The 23,785-nt window shown below is 36.6% G+C and overlaps 1 protein-coding gene across 1 annotated transcript; it reads left to right on the top strand.

Moving 5' to 3' along the window:
• Positions 1–5,059: 5,059 nt before the first annotated feature.
• On the top strand, positions 5,060–23,582 carry SATL1 (spermidine/spermine N1-acetyl transferase like 1). Its single transcript, XM_045870926.1, has 6 exons — positions 5,060–5,952; positions 8,288–8,339; positions 13,894–13,974; positions 14,391–14,492; positions 15,058–15,098; positions 23,412–23,582. Exons 1-6 carry the CDS (start codon positions 5,398–5,400, stop codon positions 23,580–23,582), a joined length of 1,002 nt encoding a protein of 333 aa, XP_045726882.1. The 5' UTR covers positions 5,060–5,397.
• Positions 23,583–23,785: the final 203 nt, after the last annotated feature.

Raw genomic sequence — 23,785 nt, 5'->3', positions numbered from 1 at the left:
CTTCTTAAATTGGGCAAAAACTGAGAGCTTTTCCTCGACAGTCAGGAAGAAGACAGGGATGTCCAGTCTCACCAGTTATTTGACATTATACCAGCCACAGCAATCAGATAACAAAAAGAAATAAAAGGCATCCAAACTGGCAAGGAAGAAGTAAAAATTTTACTATTTCAGATGACATGATACTATATAAAGAAAACCCTAAAGACTTGACCAAAACACTGCTAGAAGTGATACATGAATTCAGTATAGTTGCAGGATACAAAATCAAAGTATAGAAATCTGTTGTACTTCTATACACTGATAATGAAGCAGCAGAAAGAGAAATTAAAGGATCAATTCCATTTACAACTGCATCCAAAATCATAAGATACCTAGGAATAAACCTAACCAAAGAGATGAAATATCTGTACTCTTAAAACTGTAAAACACAGATGAAAGAAATTGAAGATGACACGAAGAAATGGAAAGATATTCCATGCTCACAGATTGGAAAAACAAATATTGTTACAATGTCTATACTACCCGAAGCAATCTACACACTTAATCCAATTGCTATCAAAATACCACCAGCATTTTTTACAGAGCTAGAACAAACTGCTAAAATTAATGGAACTACAAAAGATCCCAAATAGTCAAAGCAACCTTGGGAAAAAAAAAAAAAAAGCAAAGCTGGAGGCATCACTATTCCAGACTTCAAGTTATATTACAAAGCTGTAGTAATCAAAACAGTATGGTGCTGGCACAAAAATAGACACAAAGATCAATAAAACAGAATAGAAATACCAGAAATGAACCCACAACTATATCATCAATTAATCTTCAATAAAGGAGGAAAGGATATTCCATGGGAAAAAGAATTTCTCTTCAGCAAATGGTATTGGAAACATGGGACAGCCACATGCATAAGAATGAATCTGGACCACTTCCTTACAGCAAACACAAAAATAAACTCAGAATGGCTTAAAGATAAGAAACCATTAAAATACCAGAGGAGAACACAGGCAGTAACCTCTGACATTGGCCATAGCAACTTCTTTCTAGATATGTCTCCTGAGGCAAGGCAATCAAAAGCAAAAATAATCTCTTGGGACTTCATCAAAATAAAATGCTTCTGCACAGTGAAAGAAACAACAAAACTAAAAGGCATCCTATGGAGTGGGAGAAGATATTTGCAAAGGACATATCTAATAAATGGTTAGTATTCAAAATATATAAAGAGCTTATAAAACTCAACACCCAAAAATGAAAAATCCAATTAAAGTTGGGTAGAAGACATGAATAGACATTTTTCCAAAGAAGATATACAGATTGCCAACAGACACATGAAAAGATGCTCAACATTACTCATCATCAGGGAAATACAAAACTACAATGAGATTTCATCTCACATCTCTCAGAATGGCTAAAATCAACAACACAAGAATCAATAGGTGTTGGTGAGAATGTGGGGAAAAGGGAACCCTCTTGCACTGTTGGTGGGAATGCAAACTGGTGCAGCCACTCTGGAAAATAGTATGGAGGTTCCTCAAAAAGTTAAAAATAGAACTACCCTATGATCCAGCAATTGCACTACTAGGTATTTATCCAAAGAATACAAAAATAATGATTCAAAGGGATACAGGCACCCCAATGTTCATAGCAGCCTTATCTACAATAGGCAAATTCTGCAAATAGCCCAAGTGTCCAGTGACTGATGAATGGATAAAGAAGATGTGGTACATATATACAATGGGATATTACTCAGCCATAAGAAATAATGAAATCTTGTCATCTGAAGGACGTGGATGGAGCTAGAGAGTATTATGCTCAGTGAAATAAGTCAAAGTAGGGCAAATATAGGATTTCACTCATATGTGGAATTTAAGAAACAAAACAAAGGAGCAATCAGGGGGAAAAAAAGCCTTAACTATAGAGAACAAACAAACTCCCTTACTAAAATGGAGCTGGGTGGGGGGGGGATGGGTGAAATAGGTGATGGGGATTAAGGAGGGCACTTATTGGGATGAGCACTGAGTGTTGTATGGAAGTGTTGAATCACTATGTTGTACACCTGAAACAATATTACACTGTATGTTAACTAACAGCAATTCAAATAAAAACTTAAGAAAAAATAAACAAAATAGCCATGTATCCCAGATCTGCACCCTCAGGTAAGCAGAGACAGCATAAGCAAAGTGATGATTTTCCCTTAATTGGAAATTTGCTGCTGGTATTTGGAAAGAAACTTCAAATTCTTGGGTGTGCTCAAGTAAAGTGGTGAGGTATTTTTTTTTTTTTTGGCTGTCAGATATTTTCCAAATGTTTTATAATAAGCATGTATTCTGAAATAAAATAAAATATAGCAAATATTATGAAAATATTAAGTGGTACTTACTGATAGATGCCTCCAAAGCACCTTAAGTTTTTATTTCAGAAAATATCCTATATGTTAGCTCTGTTCTAGTCTGGCTCCCTGCATTAAGCTCCACCCCTCCCACCCACCCCCTATCCCCCAGTCCACTCAATTTTCTGCCTTTTCTTTTTCTTTTATTTCTTTTTATTTGCATTTTCAGAAGTAAAAACTAAAAGCCTGTGAAATTAAAAGGGATAGGAAAAAAAAATATTGGCTCTGAGGTATATGGAGATTCCAACAAATTTAAATTCTGTTTGCTATAGATTAAAACTATACAAATGCCTTTTCAACTGTGAATATTCATTTAGACGAAACCAAGCTAGGGTCAGAATTTAGAATATAGGATTTTACTTAGCATCTTCATAAAAGGGCATGTTATGAGTTGGAGTCATTTTAATGCATAAACATATCCATATTTTTAGATCTATACATTATATTAAATTTAAAACATTTTGTTAGAGCAGACAATGCATGCAGTTTGAAATCTTAGAATTTGGCAGGTCTTGGCATATGTAATTCACTACATAGACTGTAATAAAATAGTATGTTAACTCTAATAATAACATTTAAAAAATTTTTCTGATAAGGTCTGGAAATGACAAAAACCTCAAATTAATATGTATACTTTTATTAAATATAATCATTTAGACTTTGAGTTCCCAAACTGGATAGCACTGCCACCTTGTGGCAAACACTGATTATTGAAGATTTTGTTTAAATATTAAAACAACAACAACTTAGTTTTTCCCTGATGTTGTTACAGCTACAGTGTGAAGATATTTGCATGGCTAATGGAGGCAATCTCATTCTGTATTCCGAAGATGGGACAATTTGTGTTAATAAGTAAGTGAGCAAGAATATGCATTGTTGGTGTGTTCTCTTAAAATCAAAATTGCATAATACTCAAACTCAACATTCTTTAAAAAGAAAATGAAAACCTAACATGGCTTTCAAGTGATGTAAATATTTATGAGCCAAAATACAGAAGAAACTATTTAACAGAGCTAGGTCACTAAACTGTAATTTCTAGTTTTACCTCTTTAAGGGATCAACTGGACATGTGCCTCCTCTAAAAAAGCAGGAAAAAAAAGTCAAACATCCCCATGATAAATTATGCAAATGGTTTGATTTTAAAAAGCAAACAGCAAGATTCCTTCACCCCTTTCATGGCATTTCAGAAAAACCAAAATGGTAACTGGGTTTTCCTAATTTTGTCTGAACTTTTCATTGTGTGACCTAAGTCAGATTATCTAATGTCTCTGAATCTGTCTCCTGAAAAAATGGTCATAATAATATCATCTACATCACTGGATTGTTGTGAGGATAAAATGAATTAATGCAAGTAAATTGTTCCTTAAAATCATGCCTGACATCACAGGAATCGTTCATAAAATTTTAGCTCTCATTATTATTACAAATGGATTGAGATCAAATTACCTACATATATGTTAGGTTTAGCATAATTCTGTGATGTGACTTGATTTGCCTGTCATTATATGAAAATGGGCCCTCTAGGTTCCATTTATAGCCAGTATAGGCCAAATGGTGATTGTGGCCCCACAGTTCTATTTACTGTTCTGTCCATGGGCTGGGCTTTGGATTCTGTCCCCATTCTGCCATGTATTAGACTTGGATAAACTACTTAATTCAAATTCCACTTTTTTATTAATAAAGTGTAGAACAACAGTATATATCTCACAGAGTTGCTTTGATGATTAAATGAAGTAATGCATATATAAGGCTCTTAACACAGTGTGAGACTTAAAATAGCCTCAACCAAGGTTCTCTGGTATAATCAAAAAACAAAAGTCACTCCATCTGTAACAATTTTAGCACCATTTACATAATATACATTATTGTGGAAATGAGCCAACAAATAAAATGATGGGAGAAGGGTTCTTGTGAGGGAGGATGGGGTTAAAAGAGAATCTTGATTTCACAGATATGGGGGTGGAGAATAAGCATAGTGTGTGTAAGAGGCAGGATAGTGTGATGGTAAAATGCCTGAAAATGGAGTTGAATACACCTCTGCCTGAATTCAGGCTCTTCCCAACTGTTGAGGCCTTGGTTAGTTTACCAAATCTTTTGAACTATTTTCTGCAGAAGTGGGGATAATAGGATTGCTATGGGATTAAATGAGAAAATGTAATGTGCTTCCCACTGAGCCTAGGTCATAAAATAAGTCAATAAATAGTAACTAGTTATTTTTAATTATTTATAAAGAAGTATTTTCTGCATTAGAGACTTGGGCACCTCATTAAGACAACCTTTTTAAGCATTCTAGTTTCTATGCCTATGGGAAAGAGGTGGTAAGTGGAAGTAAGGACAGAAATAGGAAGTGAATTATTTCAGGGCCGGGGCAGAGGGAAAGCAGAATTAAAGCAACTCTCTTTGAATTGAGTGGTTAAAATAGCAGGCACTTTTAGGGAGAACGCCAAGCATAAGCTCTCAGACTCCTTCCAGCTTCTTGCTTCACCCTCTTAAGCTCCAGGAAAGGACGAAATAAAGTGGTGGTCAAGCAGGCCCTGTCCGTCACCACATGGGGGGGCACTTAGGCACGTAAATATGAGCATTGTGACTTCCATCACTATGACGCAGTGACTGTGCAAGAGGGTGAAGCAGTAATACTCCCCCAGGGTCATTTTCTTCTTCCCCTCGCTTCCGGCCTGTTGGCAGAGAAAGGCCAGATGACAACCTGAAACCCAGCCAAGCCTTCAGCTGTAATCGCTGGTGAGGTCAACTCCAGCACATCAGAGGCATCGATAATCTTCTTTAGGTAGTCCTTTATTTCTCCATTCTCATCTTGATAGAGGGGTCTCAAAGTACGAATCAAGTTGAGAAAAAACAGAAACATCCTAGAGCCTCCCACTACAGTGCTGTAGTTAAGGACTCCTGCTCCATCAAGATACTTAGTCACTGGCCAACCAGGCATCTGCCAACCCATCATCTGCCAGCCAGTCCTCAGCCAACCAGTCATAAGTCAACAAGTCCTTAGCCAACCAGGAATGAATCAACTTGGCATGAACCAATCAGGCATGAAACAATCAAGCTTACCAGACATGAACCAACCAGGGATGAGCCAGCCAGGCACGAGCTCATTTGGTACGAACCAACTGGACATAAACCAACCAAATACAAGCTTACCTGACATGAACCAACTGAGCATGAAACAACCAGTCAGGAGCCAACCAGGCACATGGCAACCAGGCCTGAGCCAACCAGGCATATGGCGACCAAGCATGAGGCAACCATGCTTGAGCCAATTCAGCACAAGTCAACTAAGCATGAGGCAACCAGGCCCAACCCAACCATGCACGAGGCAACCAGGCCTGAGCCAATGCAGTATGAGTCAATCAGGCATGAGACAACCAGGCCTCAGCCAATCAGGCACAAGTCAAGCAGGAACAAGCCAATCAGGGACAAGCCAAGCAGGCATGAACCAACCAAGTCCAAGCCAACCAGGCAGAAGCCAATCAGGCATGAGGCAACCAAGCATGAATTCTTTCCGAGTAAGACCTGCAGAGGCTCATGACTGCCCAGAAATCTTGCGCCTAATTAAAGTAAGCATCTTTCTCCTTGTTCTATGGAGTTTCATGGCATTAGTTTAGGGCTGAGAGTAAGGAAGGCATAGGTTGGGTTTGAATCCTAGCTCTGCTAATTATGACCCACGTACACAACTTTCTAGAAGTTACTGAACCTCTCTAGGTTTCAATTTTCACATCTAAAATCAAGATCATAGTACTATCTATATCAAAAGATTGTTGTAATAATGTAAAATAATTACACATAAATTTCTTGACTTAAAGTAGTGGGCTCAGGAAGTGGGGGGGGGGAGATGAATTCATGGATATTTCAGGGACCTAGTATGTTGTCCGTCGTAGGGAAATTTTATCTTTAAGAGGATCTTAGAGAAAAGGAATGTTTCACTTAAATGAATGACCTATCAGTAATAGAATTTCAGGTATTAATGTATAAGATTTTAGGGTAGCAAGTCTTGTTGCTTTTAAGACCACACCTACATGTAGAAGCTAATGATTGTGCCGAAAAAAATATTTATCCAGAACAAATTTTCCATACAATTTCAGATAGTTCTTTGACTCCTGAAGCCCATCCACACCCATCCACAGACAACCTCCAGGAATCCAAGGAGTTGGGTTAAAAATGTCTGATTTAAAAAATCATTTTTAAGGAGGTAATTATGGGTTTCCTGGAAATCATCCCAGTATATAGTAAAAGGGACAAACTAATAGCCATGGTTACTGTGCTTAAGGTCTGTGGCACTCAAACAATCACTTATGTGATGCACAGCCTAAACAATTCCATATAAAAGTAGTAGCCTAGATTTTTAATGGAGTAAATATGAGGCTGGAATAAGGCACAGGTTGTAGATAAGGGAACCTTATAAAAAGAGTTTTGCGGGGCGCCTGGGTGGCTCAGTCGTTAAGCGTCTGCCTTCAGCTCAGGTCATGATCCCAGGGTCCTGGGATCGAGCCCCGCATCGGGCTCCCTGCTCGGCGGGAAGCCTGCTTCTCCCTCTCCCACTCTCCCTGCTTGTGTTCCCTCTCTCCCTGTGTCTCTCTCTGTCAAAATAAATGAATAAAATCTTTAAAAAAATAAAAATAAAAAAAAATAAAAAGAGTTTTGCAATGAAAATGTTTCCATCTACTAATTTATATATACATATATTTTATATATATATTAATTTATATGTTTTTTCTATTTATCTATCTACCATCTATCTATCATCTATAAATCCTTAAATCAGGCCACGTTTCTTTCTCTTTGATCAGAGAATGTGTTTTAATGGCCAAAATAAAACACCAAACGTTTTCTAGTGAAATCTATCTGCTGAAATGATGCTAGGTCCTATTACAGATCTGTAAGAACTGGGTTATCTATATCTTCTACTTTATTCTATCCCCACAAGTTCCCATATCATTTCTCTAACTGGCATTAATCTGCATGATCAGATCATCAATCAAAATACTACACACAACATGTTAATTATTCCAGAAGCACGTTTTTCCATGGAGAAAAAACACTTAAACTTTTTGGAGCTTAGTATCTGACACCCAGCTGGCAATTAATGAATTTATTACTGAATGGCAGTGAATCTCTCTATCCAGAAAACTTACCTTCCTTATCTTTCCAAACATCACCAAGGGAAAAATAGATCCCTGGACCCTCCCACTTCAATGAATCTGTATCTGTGGAGTTCCTGACCACATTTAATTTTAAACTTGCCTCATGTACCTGAATATAAACTAGAAGTTTCTTGGGAATAATTTTAATGAGTATTCACTAGAAAAATACTAGAAAAGCTAAATTACTTACTATTATAGACATGAGACATTATTTACTCATAGGTATGAATGTAATAATTAAGTAGCTTTGAGCTTTATGTTCCAATAATCTGAAAGTGGGCAGTGACTTGAGATCCAAACCATGTATTAATTTGAATGTGCAAAAAAATGATATAGCGAAAAGCCACATTGACAAAGTCTAAAGTTAAACTGGGAAAAACACCTCACAGGCAAACATGACAGACCTTTCATAAAGTCTACTAGCTTTATTGTATATAGACTTTGTGACATCTACCTTGAATATTCAGGAACATTTTTAACTTCAACCTTTCTGGTTGTATTCAAGACTAGTTACCTGGACAGCCTATCTTCATGAGTGAGTTATTGACATAGTTGATCTTCTCTCGACATACATTTAGATTTTAAGGTTCTAGATGACTGGAGTTAATTCTCACTCACTTTTATTAATACCAACTGGGACATCTTACGTTAATAAATGCTCAATAAATAAGTGCTCAAGAAAAACTTCATGATTATCATCTTAAGAATTTATTATTAAGCCATAAACTGAAAGTTTTCTCTACTTTGATAGGAATTGGCTTCCTGTGAAAACATGCTAGATTCAGTGAAGTTAACAGTAACAGGTAAGATGTTTTATAGTATTTTCAGAGCTAAAAAAAGAAACATGGCATAATGTACACACACATACTACTTGTACTTAGATATGTGGAAGCTGCTGTCTTTGGTACACAAAGATGATGCCATTAATAGTGCCTGCATGTGCAGGACATTAGTTTGGTAGCTTTGTCAGTGAACCACTATATTTTCCCCATTTTTTAAGTATGAAATTCATATGTAAGAGCTTTTACATCTTATGGCTGCAATAGACTTCAACTAATTTTTAAAATGTAGAATGAGAAATGTAACTGCTCAAAGAAAGTAAATTTAATGACCAATACGTTGGTAGTAGCCAAATAGGATGAAATAGATAAACAGAAAATGACAGACTATTTTCAAGATATTCACTACATTTTGATAGCCAGCAATGTTAAAAGGATAGGCTAGTGTTTTACAATGAATTAGAACTTTTTAGGTAGGAAATATGAACATTAAGAGAGGATTAAAGCATATAAAATTACACACTTGGAATTCCAAATGAATTTGAGGATGGGCTTTACCATTTCTGTGAAAAGAGATAAGGACTGGAATTTTGATAGCCATTGCATTAAATTTTTAGACCACTTTGGGTAGTACTGACATCTTAACAATGTTATGTCTTATCTATGAATACAAGAGGTCTTTCAACTTACTTAGGTCCTTTTCTTTCAGCAATGTTTTTTGTAGTTTTCAGCATGCAAATATTTCACCTCTTTGGTTATATTAATTCCTAGGTATTTATTTTAGGGGCTACTGTAAATGGAGTTGTTTTCTTAGTTTACTTTTTAGTTTGTTCTTTTTGTGTATAGAAACAAAAATGAGTTTTGTTTGTTGATCTTATAGATTGCAAATTTGCTGAATGCCTTTATTAGCTATAATAACTTTCTTTTGGATTCTTTGAGGTTTTTTATCAGTAGGATTGTGTCATCTGCAGAGATCATTTTACCTCTTTCTAATTTAGATAGCTTTTATTTCTTTTTCTTTTCTAATAGTTTTGGCTATAACTTCCAGTACAGTGTCGAAAAGCAGTAGTAAAAGTGGGCATCCTTGTCTTCTTAATCTTAGGGGGCATACTTTAAGCCATTCACCATTGAGCATGAAGTTAACGGTTTTTTATAAGTACCCTTTATAATGTTGAAGAATTTTCCTCTATTCCTGGTTTTCTGAGGGCTTTTGTCATGAAGGTGTATTGTATTTTGTCAAATGCCTTTCCTGCATCAATTGAGATGTTCATGTGTTTTTTTCCTTTTGTTAATATGATGTATTATATTGATTTCTTATGTTGAACCTTCCTCTCTTTCCTAGGATAAATCACACCATATGGTGCATCATAGTTTTTGACGTAGTGTTCCATGATTCATTGTTTGCATATAACACCCAGTGCTCCATGCAGTACGTGCCCTCCTTAATACCCATCACCAGGCTAACCCATCCCCCCACCCCCTCCCCTCTAAAACCCTCAGTTTGATTCCCGGAGTCCATAGTCTCTCATGGTTCGTATCCCCCTCTGATTTCCCCCTTTCCTTTTTCCCTTCCTTCTCCTAATATCCTCCATGCTATTCCTTATGTTCCACAAATGAAACCATATGATAATTGCCTTTCTCTGTTTGACTTATTTCATTTAGCATAATCTCCTCCAGTCCCACCCATGTTGACGCATCCGGAAAGGATGCAAAAGTTGGGGATTCATCCTTTCTGATGGCTAAGTAATATTCCATTTATTTATTTGAGAAAGAAGGCCAGAGAGAGCAAGAGTGTGGGAAGGGGCAGAGGGAGAGGGAGAAGCAGATTGGGGAGCTGGCCATGGGGTTAGATCCCACGACCTGGGATCATGACCTGAGCCAAAGGCAGATGCTTAACTGACTGAGGCACTCAGGCGTCCCTTTTGTGATGTCTTTACCTGTCTTCAGTATCAAAGTAATACTGACCTCATAGAATGAGTTAGGAAATGTTTCTTCCTCTTCACACTTTTTTGGAAGAGTTTAAGGATTATGTTAATTCTTCTTTAAATTTTTGATAGAATTCACCAGGGAAACCATCTCCTGGTTCCTGACTTTACTTTGTTGAGAAATTTTTTTTTGATTACTGATTCAAACTCTTGTTACAGGTCTGCTCAGATTTTTTCTTGAATCAGTTTAGGTCATTTGTAAGTTTCAAGGAATTTGTTCATTTCTTCTGGGTTATCTAATTTCTTGGTGTAAATTTCATAATATTTACTTATAATCCTTTTCATCTCTGTAAGGTCAGTAGTAGTGTTGCTTTATTTCTGATTTTAATTAACTTGCATCTTCTCTCTTTTTTGTCAGTCTAGTTTTCAATTTGTTGATATTTTCAAAGGACCAAATTTTGGTTTTACTGATTCTTCCCTATTATACTTTTTCCCTTTATTTTGTTTATCTCTGCTCTAAACTTTATCATTACCTCCCTTCAGTTAGTTTTGGGCTTAGTTTGCTCCTTTTTTCTAGTTTCTTAAGGTATAAGGTTAGGTTATTGCTTGAGATCTTTTTTCTTTTTTAATGTAGCATTTATAGCTGCTTTCAAGTGCATTCTATAAGTTTCAAGCACTGCTTTCAGTGCATTCTATAAGTTCCATATGTTGCATTTTCATTTTCATTCATCTCTAAGTGTTTTCTAATTTCCCTTGTGATTTTTCTTTGACCTATTGGTTAAGAGTGCATTAATTTCTACATATATGTGATATTCCTAGTTTCCTTCTGCTGTTGATTTCTAGTTTCATTCCACTGTGATTGGAAAAGATACTTTGTATGATTTCAATCTTTCAAAATTTATTGACTTGTTTTGTGGCCTAACATATGGCCTTATCCTAGACAAAGTTCCATGTGCACTTGAGAAAAATGTGCATTATGTTGTTGTTGGGTGGAGTGTACTTTGTATTTCTTTTAGGTCCATTTGATCTATATTGTTGTTCAAATAATCTAGCAAATTATTTATCTTCTGTCTGGTTGTTCAATACATTATTGAAATTGAAGACCTGAAGTTTCCTACTATTATTGTAGAGCTATTTTTCTATCTTAAATTCTGTCAGTATTTGCTTCATTTAGTTTGGATCTCTGATTGGTACATAAATGTTTATAAATGTTGTATCTTCTTCGTGAATTGACCCTTTTATTATTAAATAATCTCCTTGTCTCTTGTAACAGTTTTAACTTAAAGTCTATGATGTTTGATATACTACAGCCACCTCAGCTCTCTTGGTTACTATTTGCATGAAATATCTTTTTTCCATTATTTTTCACTATCAACCTTTCTCTGTGTGTGTGTTTAAATCTAAAGTCAGTCCCCTATAGACAGCATAGAGTTGGATCATTTTTTAAATCCATTATGCTCATCTCTGTCTTTTGATTAGACTATTTAATCCATTTACATTTAAAGTAAATGAGGAGGGACTTCTTCCATTTTGCTGTTTTCTATATGCCATACAGGCTTTTTGTTCCTCATTTCCTCCACTGCTACCTTCTTTTGTGTTTTGTTGATTTTTGTATTGAAATATTTTGATTCCCTTCTCATTTCCTTATGTGTATATTTTATAGATATTTTCTTTGTGGTTATTATGGAAATTACATTTAACATCCTAAAGTTATAATAATCTAATTTGAATTTATACCAGCTTAATTCCAATAGCATACAAAACTCTTCTCTTATACATCTCCATTTCCCTTTTATGTTATTGATGTTAGAGGTTACATCTTTGTACATTATGTGCCCCATAACATATATTAATAACTAATTTTATGCAGTTGTCTTTAAATTATGTAGAAAATAAAAAGTGGAGTTATAAACAAAATTAAAATAACTCTAGCCCTTATAATTGCCCATGCATTTACCTTTAACTAGGTATCTTTACTTTTATCTTTATTTCTTTATGTGGCTTTGAGTTACTGTCTAGCTTTCTTTCATGTCAACCTGAAAGACTTCTAGCATTTTATGTAGGGCAGGTATACTGATAATAAAATCCCTCAGGTTTTTGTTTCTTTGTTTTTGGTGGTGATCTGGGGATGTCTCAATTTCTCCCTCATTTCTGAAGGGCAGTTTTGGTAGAGAGACAATTCTCAGTTGATAGGCTCCCCCCAGCACTTTGAATAGATAAACTCACGGCCTTCTCGTCTCCAAGGTTTCTGATGAGAAATCAGATGATAACCCTACTGATGATTCATTGTACATGACAAGTTCCTTCTCTCTTGCTGCTTTCAGAATTTTCTCTTTGTCTTTCAGCAGTTTGCTTATGTGTCTTAGTGTTGCTCTTTTTGGTTTATACTACTTGGAGTTTGTTGAGCTTCTTGGATTTGTAGATACATTAATTGATTCAAATTTGGGAAGTTTTCAGCCATCATTTCTTCAAATATTTTTTTTTCCCCTTCTCTCTTATCATGCTAAGAATCTGCCTTATAGAGTGTATATTGGCCCATTTGATGGTGTTCCACAAAGCCCTTAGGCACTGTTTATTTTTCTTCATTGTTTTTCTTTCAGTTCCTGACTTGGTAATTTCAGTTGTCTTATATTCAAATTCACTATTTTTTTTTTCTTCTGCTAGCTCAATTCTGATTTTGAACCTCTACAGTGCATTTGTCACTTCAGTTATTGTACATAATTATTAGCTTCAGAATTTTGGGTGGGGGTTCTTTTTTTTTATAATTTGTATTTTGTTACTGAGATTATTTTGTTCATATATTTGTTTCCTGTTTTTGTGCCTGTCTTTCCTTTAGCTCTTTGAGCATCTTTAAGACAGTTGTTTTAGTCTTGTTCTAATACATGTGGGCTTCCTCAGGTATGTTTTCTATTGATTTACTTCATTCTTTTGAATGGGGCATAGTTTCCAATTTCTTTGTATGCCTTGTGATTTGTTGTTGAAAACTGGACGTTTGAATCTTATGTTAACTCTGGAAATAAAATTCTCCCCCTTCCCCAGGGATGGCTGTTTTTTTGTTTGTTTGTTTTTTATTGTTATAGGGTATCTCTGTAAGAGGTCAGCCTGAGTTAGTTAAATGTTTAAGGTGTTCTGAGGTCTTTTCTAAGTCTGTGTTTTCCTGGTCATGCACAGTAGCTTTCTAAATTCTCGTGTGGCTCTTTTTACATCTGGAAGCTGCTTTCATTGGTGGCGGTTGGAAAAATGGTGGCCAACTTCTAAGCTCTCACCTCAGCATTAAGAGTAGCAATCCATGAGCAGAACACAGAACTCCAGTATTTGGAGGATAAGTCCCCTAATGCCTACCCTGGCTCCAGCAATCACTCAACAATTCATGTTGCCATCTGTACAGCTGCTGCCATGAGGCAAGGGGGCAGGGGAAACTTGTAAGCCACCAGTGGGCTGATAGCTGAATTTGACCACAATTAACTGCAGTTTACCAGCCAAGCTGTCCTCTGGAAGTTGTAAGCGTTCAAATAAACTCTAGAGTTCCAGAATATTCACTGCCAGTACAGTTATAGAGGTGAAGAGATGAATTCCTGGTACTGCCTACTCTACCATCTTCCTTTTCTTTATTATAAACTTTTTAACATATTGTATATGAATTTATATTTCAGATTTACTCAGAGATGGCTTTGGGGACAATCCCCTTTTCTACTGTCTAATTGCAGAAGTACACAATCAACAAAAACCATCAGGTAAAATAAATCTGCCTCTTCCAATTTAATCTGGGGTATACTTTCTCTACCTTGAAAATGAAGAACAATTTGATAGCACAGAATTACTACTAAACAGAGTAGAAGAGTGTAAGTACATAAACTTAGTTGTTTTTTTATTTTTTGTTTTTTTACAGAAAATGTGTGGTATGTATTCGTATATGCATAGGAAAAAATTTGGAAGAATATACATTATTAAAAGATGGCCTGTCTTTTTTTAAGATTTTGTTATAAGGGACCTAAACCTACATTATGTATTTTTTGTACTGTTTGATATTTTGTCCAGTAAGCTTTTATTAGTTTAATAAAGAAAACACTAAGATATTCAATTTTAGAGGAAAGAACACTCTTAAGATTCAAAGCATTAATCTCGTTGTACCTTCTCTTCCCTCTTCTAGGCAAAGTGACTGTTGGATTTGCCATGTACTACTTTACGTATGACCCCTGGATTGGCAAGTTACTTTACCTAGAGGACTTTTATGTCATACAAGCTTACCGAGGTCGAGCTACACTTATATTATTACTTATAGTTTAAAAATTAAAATGGCATATTTTAAGGAGTAGAGATAGGGCTTCACTATAAATATGGTATTTAAGTTAGTTTATGTAACTCACTTCTATTTCATGAGACTGATCACTATCCTAGTTATCCTTGCATATGGGGAAAACTCAATCACAGATTAGAAAATGACTTTCTTTTTAGTTCCCATCAAAGCTTGAATAAGCCAAATTATCACAGCTATCCTTTTATCTTCAAAAAATGCGTTTATATTTTAGGTTGTTTTGTCTGGAAGTGAATAAGAAATATACTATATTATGAGAGTGACAGGGACTCATTTCTGCTTCACCAATCTTTAAATCCAAAATCTTTTCTATTACCTTTGGAACCACTTTACAATTAGGAAGAAGATATTAAAAACATTCATGAATTGAGTTTCAACACAAGCTATTAAGAATATATAACAGCCACATATAGGGTTTCATATTTTACTTCTTTAAGATTAAAGCAAAACTTGTTAAGTGGATTTTTAAAACTCATGTCATTTTCCATTATCTATTTAAAAGGTCTAGGTATTGGAGCTGAAATGCTGAAGAGGTTAAGTCAGGTATGTATTACATTTAGTATTGGTATTCTGTATGTTGTCATTTTCTTCATTAAATATTATTTAACAGGGTGTAAATTAATTTATCTCACCTTCTGAACATAACCTCAAAACATACTTATTTTTTATTTCAATTAAAATAGATCTTCAAATCAGATAGTCATATAATTATATTTGAATTATGTTTAATCAAAAATTGATTTCTATGTAACCCACAACCATACTATACACCACTTTGCTATAAAGCAGAAGTAAGCAAGAGGGAGATTAGAAGGCAAATCTACCTATAAAATAGGTCCATGGTATGAATATAAGAATAGCATAAAAATGACTTCTGGGAAGTTGGAGTAGGAGCCTCCTAAGCTCATTTTGTCCCAGGGACACACCTAGAAAACAGCCACATCAGTGCAACCAACCCAGAAAATGACCTAAAGACTAGCAGAACAGACATCCCACAGTTAATCAAAGGGAGGAGTCCACATTGAAAAGGGTAGGAGAGGCAGAGACAAGGTCAAGAACCAGATTCCTGGGGAGACTAACCACAAATGGGAGGGACACCACAAGCACACAGAAGGGAGAGGATCAGACCCCACAGCCGGCAACCCAGGCACGGGGGATCTGCATTGGAGACAAGTGCCCATAACATTTGGCTTTGAAAACCATGGGGCTTAACTTCTTGAATTTTTACAACCAGTTGGGCTTAACTCCAGGAACGTTAAAAATCAGGGGGCTTAGCGCTGAGAGTGAGAGGGCAATAGGAAATGGAGTCCCCAACCTTAAAGAGACAGCATAACAAACAACCCCACCAGGACAGAACACAGAAGCAGCAGTATGAAAAATGCCTAGGGTATCCATGAAGATTTATTTACAAATCTCAGAATATGTGCTGGAGGGGCAGGGATCTTTAGGAGACTATGCCAAGAATAAAAAAGCTGGTGGGAGTCATTTCTCTCTTCCCCAAACCCCTACTTCCCAGCCTAGATAGCTGGATACTTGTGGGAAACGGGGTATGCTGCACCTACCTTCCTAATACCATGCATCCCACCCCACATTCTCCTGTGGATCCACTCCATCCATTTCACCCCACTCAGCAGGAGTCTCTCCAAGCAGCTCCTGTCAGGTCTTATTCAAGCAGTTCTGGCAGTGACCTGCACCAGTCCAAAATGACTCCTGCCTTGTGGAGAGGGAAAGATAACCCCACACATCAGTTCGACTGCAGCCCTAGCAGCCAAACCTAGTAACTGGCAGTGCAGAGAGTGCCCTGCTGATCAGTGGGTCTGCAGCACCAGCACATGGACTGGGGGCAGGCACTTGATATGATAACTGGCCCTGTCCACCAACAAAAACCTCAGGGGTAGCAGAGGGAGAGACTTCTGCAGTTTGGGGTCACTGCAGCCATGGCACTGGGGACAGGCATCTGGTCTGCCAGCCTTGCCCACCAATAAAAGCCTCTCAAGGTACAAGGTAGGGAGAGCACCCTGCAGGTGGGTGCTACCACAGCCCTAAGAGACAAACTGGGAATAGCATTTCATTTGTTTATAGCCACTGCCCACCAACATAAGCCTCTTAGGAGACAATGCAGGGAATGCACTCTGCAGTCTGGTATGACTTCAGCCCCAGCAAACTGGGCTTAGGGCAGGCATTTTGGTCTGACTGCTGACAATGCCCAACTGTAAACCTACTGCTACAGAATGGCCCTTTAACAGCACAGGACCAAATATGGCCCACAAAAATCAAAGCAGGCCATTGCAGCCAACTGGACTGAAAGCAAATGAGGCTTAGCCACAATAGTAGGGCACACACAAACCAAATAGAAGACACCCATGAAGCACCTGGTTCTGGTGAACAGGAGACATTGTGCTACAGGGCACCATAGGACCTCTTCTTTGTAAGGCCACTACATTCAAGATCAGGAGACATAACTGATTTTCCTTACATATAAACAAACACAGAGAGTTAGACAAAATAAGACAGAGGAATATATCCCAAATGAAAGACCAGGAAAAAACCACAGCAAAAGAGCTAAATGAAATGGAGACAAACAAGTTACCTGATAATGAATTCAAACTAATGGTCCTAAAGATACTGGACTTGAGAAAAGTGGAAAATCACAGGAAAACCTTCAACAAAGAAATAGAAAACAAAAAAGTAACCAATCAGGGATGAATAATTTAATAACTGAAATGAAAAATAGACTAGAGGAAATCAATAGATTAGAGGAGGCAGAAGAACAGATCAGTGGGCTGGAGGACAGAGTAATGGAAAGCAACAAAGCTGAACAGGAAAAAGAAAAAAAAATACAAATGAGAACATGTTTAGGGAACTCAGCAACATCATCAAACCTAATAAAAATTTGCATTATATGGATCCCAAAAAGAGAAAAGAGAAGGGGACAACAAATTTATTTGAAGAAATAATAGCTGAAAACTTCTCTAATCTGGGGAAGGAAACAGATATTCAGATCCAGGAGGCACAGAGAGTCCCTAAGAAAATCAACCCAAGCAGATCTACACCAACACACATAATAATTAAAATGGCAATAAAGTAGTGATAAAGAGAGAATTTTAAAAGCAATAAAAGTTACATACAAGGGAAATCCCATAAGGCTATCAGCTGATTTTTCAGCAGAAACTTTGCAGGCCAGAAAGGACCGGCATGATATATTCAAAGTGATGAAAGGAAAAAACTTGCAACCAAGAATACTCATTTCATGGCTATCCAGCAAGGCTATCATTCAGAACAGAAGTAGAGATAAAGAGTTTCCCAGACAAACAAAAAGCAAAACAGTTCATTACAACTAAACCAGCCTTAGAAGAACTATTAAAGGGAATTCTTTGAGTGCGAAGAAAACATAATCAGGAGTAAGAAATTATGAAAGGAAAAAACTTGAGTTAAATACAAACAAACAAACAAACAAAGCCATAGATGAATCATTTATAAAACCAGTATGGTGGTTAAAGCACAAAAACAGTAAGACCGAGTGTATCTATAAATATCAAGTCAAAGGATTCACAAAATGAAAGGGCGTGAAGTAGGACATATACATAAAATGGTGGGGGGAGGATAAAAATTTACTGCTTTTAGAATGGGTTCTTAAAAAGGGGCGCCTAGGTGGCTCAGTCAGTTAAGCGTCTGTCTTTGGCTCAGGTCATGATCCCAGGGTGCTGGGATTGAGCCCCACATCGGGCTCCCTGCTGAGCAGGAAGCCTGTTTCTCCTTCTCCCTCTGCCATTCTCTCCACTTGTGCTCTCTGGCTCTATTTCTCTGTCAAATAAATAAACAAAATCTTTTTAAAAAATAGAATGGGTTCAAACTTAATCAACCATCAACTTAATATAGACTGCTACACTATATGCATGTTATATATGAGCCAAATGGAAACCACAAATCAAAAATATCTAACAGATACACAAAAAATTAAGAGAAAGGAACCCAAGCATATCACTATAGAATGCTATCAAAGACAAGGAAAGTGCAAGAGAAAAAAGTAAGAGAAGAACAGCAAAAATACCTGTAAAACAGGTAATAAATGGCAATAAGTACATACCTATCAATAATTACTTTGAATGTAAATGAACTAAATGCTCCAATCAAAAGACATAGGGTGACTGAATGGATATAGAAGCAAGACCCAATGATAAGCTGCCTACAGGAGTCTCCCTTCAGAACTAAAGTTACATGCAAATTGAAAGTGAAGGGATGGAAAGATATTTACCATGCAAACGTAAGTGAAAAGAAAGCTGGGGTATGAATACTTAGACAAAATAAACTTTAAAACAAAGACTGTAACAGGAGACAGAGAAGAACACTACATGATTACAAACGGAACAAGCCAACAGGAGGATATAATCACTGTAAATATTTATGCACCCAATATAGGAGTATCTCATACATAAAGCAACTATTAACAGACATAAAGAAAGAAAAACATGACATTAATACAATGATAGTAGGGGACTATAACCCTCAGTTACATTAATGGATATACCATCCAGACAGAAAAATCAAGGAAACAGTGGCTTTGAATGAAACATTGGACCAGATATATCTAAAAGATATACTCAGAACATTCCATCCCCAAATAGTGGAATACACATTCTTTTCAAGTGTATCTGAAATGTTCTCCAGAACAGATCACAGGTTAAGCCACAAAACAAGTCTCCATAAACTCAAAAAGATTAAAATTTATCATGCATCTTTTCTGACTACAATGATATGAAACTAGAAATCAAACACAAGAAAAAATCTGGAAAGAACACAAATACCTTGAGGCTACAAACATGCTATTAAACAACGAACAGGTCAACCAAGAAATCGGAGGAGATTAAAAAAAATACATGGAGGCAAATGAAAATGAAAATATAATGATCCAAAACCTTTGGGATCCAGGAAAAGTTGCTTTAAGAAGGAAGATTATAGCAATATAGGTCTACTTGATAACTAAGAAGCTCAAATAAAGAACTAACCTTACACATAAAGGAGCTACAGAGAAAGAACAAAGCCCAAAGCCACTAGAAAGAAGAGGATAACAAAGAATGCAGCGGAAATCAATGAAATAGGGACTAAAAAAGGGGGAAAAAAAAAAACCACCAACAATACAACAGATAAATGAAACCAGGAGCTAGTTCTTTGAAAATACCAACAAAATTGAAAACCTTTAGCCAGATTCATCAAAAAAAGGACTCAAATAAAATTAAAAGCGAAGGAGAAATAATAACCAATAATTCAGAAATATTAAGGATTATGAGAGTATTATGAAAAATTTTATGCCAACATATTGGACAACCTAGAAGAAATGGATAAATTCCTAGAAACATATGACCTTCGAAAACTGAATCAGGAAGAAATAGAGAATTTGAACAGACTGATTACTAGCAATGGAATTGAATCAAGCAATCAAAAAACTCCATACAAAAGTTAGGACCAGATGGCATCACAGGTGAATTCTACCAGACATTTAAAGAAGAATGAACACCTTTTATTCTCAAACTATTCCAAAAAATGGAAAAGAAAGAAAAGCTTACGAATTCATTATACAAAGACAGCATTACCGTGATTTCAAAACTGGATAAAGACACTACAAAACAAGAAAACTAAAGGCAATATCTCTGATGAACAAAGATGCAAAAATCATCACAAAATACTAGCAAACCAAACCCAAATATTCATTTAAAAAAATTTTCCCTATGATCAAGTTAGATTTACCACAGATGCAAGGGTGGTTTAATATTCACAAATCAATCAATGTGATACATCACATTAACAAGAGAAAGGATAAAAACCATACGATTATCTCAAAAGTTGCAGCAAAAACATGTGAGAGCAGTAATCAAAAACCTCCCAAAAAACAAGAGTCCAGGGCCTGATGGATTCCCTGAGGAATTCTACCAAACATTCAAAGAAGAAATAATACCTATTCTCCTGAAACTGTTTCAAAAAAATAGAAACAGAAGGAGAACTTCCAAACTCATTCTATGAGGCCAGTATTACCTTGATCCCAAAACCAGGCAAAGACCCCATCAAAAAGGAGAATGACAGACCAATATCCCGATGAATAAGGATGCCAAAATTCTCAACAAGATCCTAGCTAGTAAGATCCAACAGTACATTAAAAGATTATCCATCTCAACCAGGTGGGATTTATCCCTGGGATGCAAGGGTGGTTCAACATTTGCAAATCAATCAATGTGATAGAACGCAGCAAGAGAAGATACAAGAACCACATGGTCCTCTCAACTGATGCAGAAAAAGCATTTGACAAAATACAGCATCCTTTCCGGATTAAAACTTTTCAGAGTGTAGGGATAGAAGGAACATTCCTCAATTTCATAAAAACCATCTATGAAGAGCCCACAGCGAATATCATTCTCAATGGGGAAAAGCTGAGAGCCTTTCCCTTAAGATCAGGAACTCGACAAGGATGCCCACTCTTGCCACTATTGTTCAACATAGTACTGGAAGTCCTAGCAATAGCAATCAGACAACAAAAAGAAATAAAAGGTATTCAAATTGGCAAAGAAGAAGTCAAACTCTCTCTCTTCGCAGATGACATGATACTTTATGTGGAAAACCCAAAAGAATCCACCCCCAAATTACTAGAACTCATACAGCAATTCAGTAATGTGGCAGGATACAAAATCAATGCACAGAAATCGGTTGTTTTCTTATACACAAACAATATAACTGTAGAAAGAGAAATTAGGGAATCAATTCCATTTACAATAGCACCAAAAACCGTAAGATACCTTGGAATAAATCTAACCAAAGAGGTAAAGGATCTCTACTCTAGGAACTACAGAACACTCATGAAAGAAATTGAAGAAGACACAAAAAGATGGAAAAACATTCCATGCTGATGGATCGGAAGAATAAACATTGTTAAAATGTCTATGCTGCCCAGAGCAATCTATACTTTCAACACCATCCCAATCAAAATGCCAATGGCATTTTTCAAAGTGCTGGAACAAACAATCCTAAAATTTGTATGGAATCAGAAAAGACCCCGAATTGCCAAGGAAATGTAGAAAAAGAGAAACAAAGCTGGGGCCATCACATTGCATGACTTCAAGCTATATTACAAAGCAGGGATCACCAAGACAGCATGGTACTGGCACAAAAACAGACACATAGATCAATGGAACAGAATAGAGAGCCCAGATACAGACCCTCAACTCTATGGTCAATTAATCTTTGACAAGGCGGGAAAAAATATGCAGTGGAAAAAGATAGATTCTTCAATAAATGGTGCTGGGCAAATTGGACAGCTATATACAGAAGAATGAAACTCAACTATTTTCTAACTCCATACACAAAGATAAACTCAAAATGGATGAAAGACCTCAATGTGAGACAGGAATCCATCAAAATCCTAGAAGGAAACATAGGCAGTAACCTCTTCGAAATCAGCCACAGCAACTTCTTTCAGGACACGTCTCCAAAGGCAAGGGCAACAAAAGCAAAAATGAAGTTTTGGGACTTCATCAAGATAAAAAGCTCCTGCACAGCAAGGAAACAGTCAGCAAAACAAAGAGGCAACCCACAGAAATGGGAGAAGATATTTGCAAATGACACTACAGTCAAAGGGCTGGTATCCAAGTTCTATAAAGAACTTCTCAAACTCAACACCCAAAAAACAAATAATCAAGTCAAAAAATGGGCAGAAGACATGAAAAGACACTTCTCTGAAGAAGACATTCAAATGGCTAACAGACACATGAACAAATGTTCATCTTCATTAGCCATCAGGAAAATTCAAATCAAAACCACATTGAGACCACCTTACACCAGTTAGAATGGCAAAAATTGACAAGACAAGAAACAACAAATGCTGGAGAGGTTGTGGAGCAAGGGGAACCCTCTTACACTGTTGGTAGGAATGCAACCTGGTACAGCCACTCTGGAAAACAGTATGGAGGTTCTTTAAGAAGTTAAAAATAGAGCTACCCTATGACCCAGCAATTGCACTACTGGATATTTACCCCAAAGATACAGATATAGTGAAAAGAAGGGCCACATACACCCCAATGTTCATAGAGCAATGTCCCCAATAGCCAAACTGTGGAAGGAGCCGAGATGCCCTTCAACAGATGAATGGATAAAGAAGATGTGGTCCATATATACAATGGAATATTACTTAGCCATCAGAAAGGATGAATACCGAACTTTTGCATCCTTTCCCAATGTGTCAACATGGATGGGACTGGAGGAGATTATGTTAAGTGAAATAAGTCAAACAGAGAAAGGCAATTATCATATGGTTTTACTTATTTGTGGAACATAAGGAATAGCATGGAGGATATTAGGAGAAGGAAGGGAAAAATGAAGGGGGGAAATCAGAGGGGGAGATGAACCATGAGAGACTATGGACTCCAGGAATCAAACTGAGGGTTTTAGAGGGGAGAGGGATGGGGGGATGGGTGAGCCCAGTGATGGGTATTAAGGAGGGTACGTATTGCATGGGCACTGGGTGCTATATGCAAACAATGAATCATGGAACACTACATCAAAAACCATGATGTACTGTATGGTGACTAACATAATAAAAAAATTATAAAAACATAAAGAAAAAAACAATTGGATTTATAGAAAAAACAATGAGAAGACTTTGCAAATCATCTTTGGACTTTTCAAAGAAAGAGTTTTAAAACTCAACAGGACTTTTTTTCTTCTTACAGCTTTGGAGAAGTCCAAGAGTTAACTATTGTATTATTATTTGGAAGTATTATACAGACATAGTGCCTTACATATAGACCTTTAATAAATGTGTTAATGAAGACTATGCTTTCAATTAAAAGTAATCTCTTTGTTTTTAAACAGATAGCCATCAGAAGCCAATGTAACTGCATGCACTTTCTTGTTGTCATTTGGAACCAGGCTTCTATTGACTACTATACTCGTCGAGGGGCTTTAGACCTTTCCTCTGAGGAGGGTTGGCATCTGTTCAGGTTTAATAGAGAAGTACTCATGGATATGGCAAAGGAAGAGTGAAAGATGATTCATCTCAACTTGTCCCAACATATGCTCCAACATTTGAATGTCACCTGAGTCCAACAGCAGTTTGACTTTGAGTGTTGTACAATACAGCAAGTGATTAAACTCTGGTTTGAGCAGGTCTTTTACTTTGAAACAGATTTGGCATATATAATCAACCTTCCTTTATCCAAACTAATATACTAATGACTAGTAACAGA

Source organism: Mirounga angustirostris, unplaced genomic scaffold (genome assembly GCF_029215605.1).
Source record: "Mirounga angustirostris isolate CCGP_5_RB_7025 unplaced genomic scaffold, mMirAng1.0.hap1 SCAF_11, whole genome shotgun sequence".
In the NCBI taxonomy this organism is placed as follows: Eukaryota; Metazoa; Chordata; class Mammalia; order Carnivora; family Phocidae; genus Mirounga; species Mirounga angustirostris.
This window is presented reverse-complemented; position numbering and strand designations above follow the sequence as displayed.